General features: G+C 40.5%; 1 protein-coding gene across 1 annotated transcript in view; it reads left to right on the top strand.

Annotated features, from left to right (window-relative positions):
- Nucleotides 1-5,748, top strand: part of LOC109973944 (receptor-type tyrosine-protein phosphatase gamma-like) — a gene marked incomplete at its 5' end in the record, with an annotated part of 164,458 nt that overhangs the window by 123,034 nt on the left and 35,676 nt on the right. The window contains 1 exon segment of the mRNA XM_020623850.1: nt 2,258-2,349. Coding sequence (XP_020479506.1) covers nt 2,258-2,349 — 92 coding nt within the window.

Below are 5,748 nucleotides of genomic sequence, written 5' to 3'. Positions count from 1 at the left end.
GGTAGTCCTTGCGCGGATGGAGAGATGACACCTTTTCATAAAACGAAAGCACCAAGACGGACCTCCTTGAAAGTCTTCGATCTTCATGTCTTGTGCCATCGTTTTTGCCTTCAGTCGAATGGTGACTGTAGAGACGCTTCTCCCGGCTGTTCTTTGTTCAATAATCCATCGTTCAAGTTCGTCTTCTAAAGGTGGCCACCAAGCTTTGTTCCTGCGGAAACTCTGTTTCGTCTTTTTAACTTGGCGCAGTTCATTTTCTTGCTTCCTCCACTTCCGAACCATAGATTCGTTGATTTTGAATTCATGAACATGAACAACATTTTTACAGATTTTGGAACTCAGTGCACACATAAGGCGCACCGGATTATTAGGCGCACGGCCGATTTTTGAGAAAATTTAAGGCTTTTAGGTGCGCCTTATAGTGCGGAAAATACGGTAGGCAAACTCTAGTGACCAGAGCAATGTAGTCAGTGTCACAGGGAGGTGGGCTGCAGTGGCGCCTGCAGGATTATATTTCCTAATACAGACCAGAACTGCCTAAGGCAGAGTAAATCTTGTTTTAACGACAAACCTTTCTCGTTAAAACAAGATACTGTGTTCATTTTTATGAAACTTTTAAGTTGAAACATTTTTTACATTATTACAACATAATGTATTTTCTTATTTTAACGACATATTGCACAGCTTGGAGTAGTAAGTGCAGTGTACATTGTCTTTGAGCAGCACCTCCACAGCTCATTCAGTGCAGATGGCGCTCTCTCAACACCCTCCCAGACCAACTTTCCACACAATGAGCAATGTCATTCTTAGAAGGTGCACTCCAGCTGGTCCTTGGGAATCAGACCTGACACTTAGATCCATGTACAGTAATTAGTCCATAAAATAGCACATGACTGCAGTTCATGAGCCACCAAAGTAAAGTCACTTTCGGCTTTTCCCGTTTAGGGGTTGCCACAGCGAATCGTCACACTGACGACTCGCATGTTGACATTTGGCACATGTTTTACGCCGGATGCTCTTCCTGACGCAACACTGATTTGAACCCGGGCCGCAGCAGCGAGAGCACTGCGCCTTAACCACTAGCCTACCAGGGATAGTTCATTAGCCACCATATTAAAAAAAAAATTAAATAAACAAAAATACCCTGCACATGTCCCAGTGATGTTACAGGCATTACTGTCTGCGGGTAAAGTCAGGCTCACTCACTCCAAGCTGTGCAGGCTCATATTAGGGATGTGATACACTCTGGGCCATATGCTATGGTATCATGTTAGACAGCTCCTTGGGCCATAAATGTGAAACTATATTTCTCTATCATACAATGACCACCAGATGCAGTGGCATAAAACTTGGGCAAAATCATTTAAAAAAAATGTATGCATAGTGCATACAGGATTACAGCTGCAGGCTGCAGGTGGGGGGGTGGATGCGTCAGAAAACACAGAGCTTTCCCAGAGAAGAAGTGTTTGATTCCTTTGTGAAATTGTGATTTTTTTTTTTTATTTAATCCATGACCATTCCCTAACCTGTTCATGTTCATAATTGTAACCATGATGACGAAGGTTATTTTAACCCAGACCATAATCTTTTTCTGAATTTAGCCAAGTAAATTTTGTTCTTAGACCTAATGAAGCCATGATAGTTCTGTGAGGTAACTGTGTATTTTTGATGGGACAGGGCGTGTTTTTGCTTGACAACAGAGGTCTGGTATGCGTGCCACTGGAAGTGTTTTATAGGTCATATTCTAAGGCAGAGACTGCCCCCTGTACAGTTGGTCATTTAGCTTGGAGGACTTGTATTTAAACAGTTGCCCATAAGCTTTAGGACTATGAAGAGGTGAGTTGCATTATCTCTGATTAGTCTGCTGTACTGTGCATGTGATGATCAGTCAGCACCCAGCTTCCGGAAACCTGTAATGAAAACTGAGCCTGTGAGTTGTAATCTGGCATGGCAAGATTCCTTCAAATTCTCATATTAATGTAACCCTACACTGTCCTACAAGGGATGCATTTATTTGACAAAATAATAGCAATGGCCTGGCAGAACCTCACCCAGAAGTCTCATACTGGTGTACTTCACCTTTATTTGTCATGGGTAGGTGGCTCTGTGTGTATAATGCCCTGGTATCTAGATGCATAGATTTAGAAGTTGTCACTTACCATTACTTGGTGGAGGGTTTGTGGGTTGTGCCTTACTCCTGGGCAAGTTACTGTTCCCCTGAAGTTCAGTTAATCTTAATCTCCTTGCTTCTCTGCAGATGAAATGGAAACCATTCCCGTCAAGCAATTCATCAAACATGTCTCTGAACTCTACTCAAATAACCAACATGGATTCTCTGAAGATTTTCAGGTAAGCAGTAGAGTCTTGTAATGCAAACCAAAACGGACCTTAGAAAAGAAGTTATGGACTGAACATTTATATGTTATAGCTCCACCTTTCAAGGTGACATGAGTAACTTGTTAGCAAGCAGGTGCTTAGTGGCACATCCAGCAGTTACACAGCAACACTGGCATTCATTTAAAGTTGTAGTCCAATACTCATTTTCATCTAGCTCTGTTTTAGGTTTCTACCAACTCTGAAGGAAAATACCTGGTTTATGTACCTTTAGCTGTTAAATGCTCCACTCTCGGGCTTAACGGAAAATACAGGAATGCTACGCGAGTTGTGATAGCCGACCCCCAACAATGTATACATCAAAATGTTCAGCGAAACCTCGGCTACAATGTCATTTTCCCACACAATAAACACAGCAAAAGCAATAAAGCATAATAAAGCAACATCTCAGGTCCACTAGGGGGCGTTCTGCCAGGCATATGATTCATATTTTGTCATATTTTACCGACTATAATCCATCAAAACACGGCTCAAAAGAAAGCCCACACTGCACAGATTCCATAAATGCATCGGTAAAAACGCTCTGTAAAAGCGTTACAAAGATACAACCCAACAAACCTCGACAAAAGTTAGGGGGGTTCTGGCTGGATAGAAACAGGCTTACATTGGTGCTGGCCAGAAGCCCCCCTGCCCTTATGGTGCAGTCTTTTCGACTGCCATTGGTCCACGATGATTTCAATCACGTCACAAATTTGATAGCCCCATCCTATTGGTCGAGAGGAATCCAATGAGGGGTCATTTGTCTGTGTGCGGAAATCTGGGACCAAGCTATTGTCCTGCAAATGAGGGGAGCGTCAGCTCTCACTGTCCCGTGTTCAGTCTTTATTTACTCTTCAAAAACAAAACATCGAATGCTATTTACACCTCCTGACAAATCTCACAAGTGTTCCCTTTCGTTCAGTTTAGGAAACACTACCCCTGGGACTGGAGAAGCAAATGAAATGACGAAGATCTGACTTAAGGAGAGCTCCCCTATGTACATTATTTTGTCTTGCAGGGGAAGAAAATATGGGCTCTCTAATGTCTAAATATTCTCTCTTGCCAGATAAATATTGAAAGCAGAGATATTAAGTGATAATGAAGACAAATAGATTACGGCTATCAGAGAGAAAAGGGACGTTTTAGTGATGGACAATTAAGTTTAGTTACAACCCTGCCATGCTTCACCACACCAGTCAGTGTCCTCTGCACATGCGGTCAATAAAAATATCTTGGTCTTTTCTTTTTTAATCCTCACTTGTCACTTTGTTCCCTGCTTTTACGGCAATCTGTCTGCATTCCTTGTACATGCTCTTCCAAGAAAGAAAAGTGGGTGATAATCAGAGGCCTTCATACCCTACCAATATGTCCCCTCTCCCTCTTTCTTTTGCCCCAATTTAGCCTAAATGGGCATTAGAAAATGCTTTAAGAACAGTGCCTCTTCTCAAATAAAAGGATACTCCAGCCACATCTTTGCCATCCCTGCTGTCCCAGCATCTCCACCTTTGACAGAATGGAATCTCATCTATTTTTATCCAGCCAGCTAAACATAAGTAGCGTGGAATCATCCAGAGTTTATGGGAAATGTTTAAACATATTTGGTACAAGTATGCCCATACTAGATAAAGATAAAGATGGGTGGCAGTCAGTAGATAACAGACCAATTGAACATCTATGGGAGATGCTGGGGCAACATGTTACACTGTGTCTCCACAGGATGTGTCCAATAAGCAGCATGTAAGATCTTTGGTGATATGCACATGACCTGCATCTACACAGGTGTCATTTTCCAGAAGTACTATAGATTCAGATACATTTTGTTGTTATTGCTCATTTTGCAAGAACAAATCCTATGTCAAATACTGTGTTGTTTTTCCAATAGTTTTTTGGCATTGAATAACATGGAAAACAGAGCAAATAAAATATTGTCAAGGTTAATATAGAAATGATAATAGTTTTAGAATTATGTTAGTGTTCAAATGCCTTTGATACAGTGGATCATGGAATTCTCTTATCTCACTTGGAGCAGTGTGTAGGAATTCAAGGTACTGTTCTTAACTGGTGTAGATCTTATCTCACGAATAGAAGTTTTTCTGTTAATATTGGTAACTGTTCCTCCTCTTCAACTATCCTCTCCTGTGATGTCCCCCAAGGGTCTGTACTCAGCCCAAATCTTTTTTCCCTTTACATGCTTCTACTGGGATCAGTTCTAAGGAACTATGGATTCTCCTTTCATTGTTATGCAGATAACATCCAGATATACAGTATTTACCATTAAAAGCAGCTGGAGGAATGTCTCTACAGCCATTGTTTGACAGACCTGAAAGCATGTCTGGCTCTGAACTTTTTTAAAATTAAATGAGGATAACACTGAGTGTGTTTTATTTGGTGATCTGGTAAAATTTGCTGCTTTTAACCACAACTTGGGCCCCCTGGCTAATCACCTGAAGATGACTGTAAAAAAACTGGGGGTAATGTTTGACAATGACTTAAGATTTGACAAACAGATCAACGCAGTCATAAAATCTAGTTTCTTTCACCTGAGGTTGTTAAGTAAAGTCAAGTCATTTCTTTATTTTAATGATTTTGAGATTGAAATCCATGCTTTTATAACTTCTAGACTTGACTATTGTAATGCATTATACCTTGGTGTTTATCAGTCGTCCCTAACTCGTCTTCAGATGGTCCAAAATGCTGCGGCTCGTCTTTTAACAGGTACCAGGAAATTTGACCATATAACCCCTCTACTGGCCTCTCTTCACTGGATTCCAGTCCATTTTAGAATTCATTTTAAGCTATTGTTTTTTGTTTTTAAGGCTCTTAATGATTTGGCACCGCCCTACCTCGCTGAGTTGGTGAGGTGGCACAAACCGACTAGATTACTCAGATCCTCAAGCCAGTTTCTTTTAGAGGTTCCCAGGGCCAGATACAAACCCTGGGGTGACTGTGCTTTTATTGCTGCAGCTCCTAAATTGTGGAATGTTTACCTCTCAATGTTAGATCATCTACAGACTTGACAACTTTTAAATCATTGGTTAAAACATATTTATCCACTTTGGCTTTTAATACATAGTATTGTCTGATGCTTCCTTCTTTTGACTGTTGATTCTGTGTAATTCATGTGTTTATGTTCCTATGTTGTTTTATTCATCTATTGATATTATTTATTTTAGTTCTTACCTTGCCCTTGTAAAGTACTTTTGGTCAACCAGACATTGTTTTTAAAGTGATACAGTGGGTATGGAAAGTATTCAGACCCCCTTAAATTTTTCACTCTTTGTTATATTGCAGCCATATGCTAAAATCATTTAAGTTCATTTTTTTCCTCATTAATGTACACACAGCACCCCATATTGACAGAAAAACACAGAATTT

The sequence above is a fragment of the Monopterus albus genome, unplaced genomic scaffold (assembly GCF_001952655.1).
Source record: "Monopterus albus unplaced genomic scaffold, M_albus_1.0 scaffold312.1, whole genome shotgun sequence".
NCBI classification, from domain to species: domain Eukaryota; kingdom Metazoa; phylum Chordata; class Actinopteri; order Synbranchiformes; family Synbranchidae; genus Monopterus; species Monopterus albus.
The sequence above is the reverse complement of the archived record's forward strand: the minus strand, read 5'-3'. Positions and strand labels throughout refer to the sequence as shown.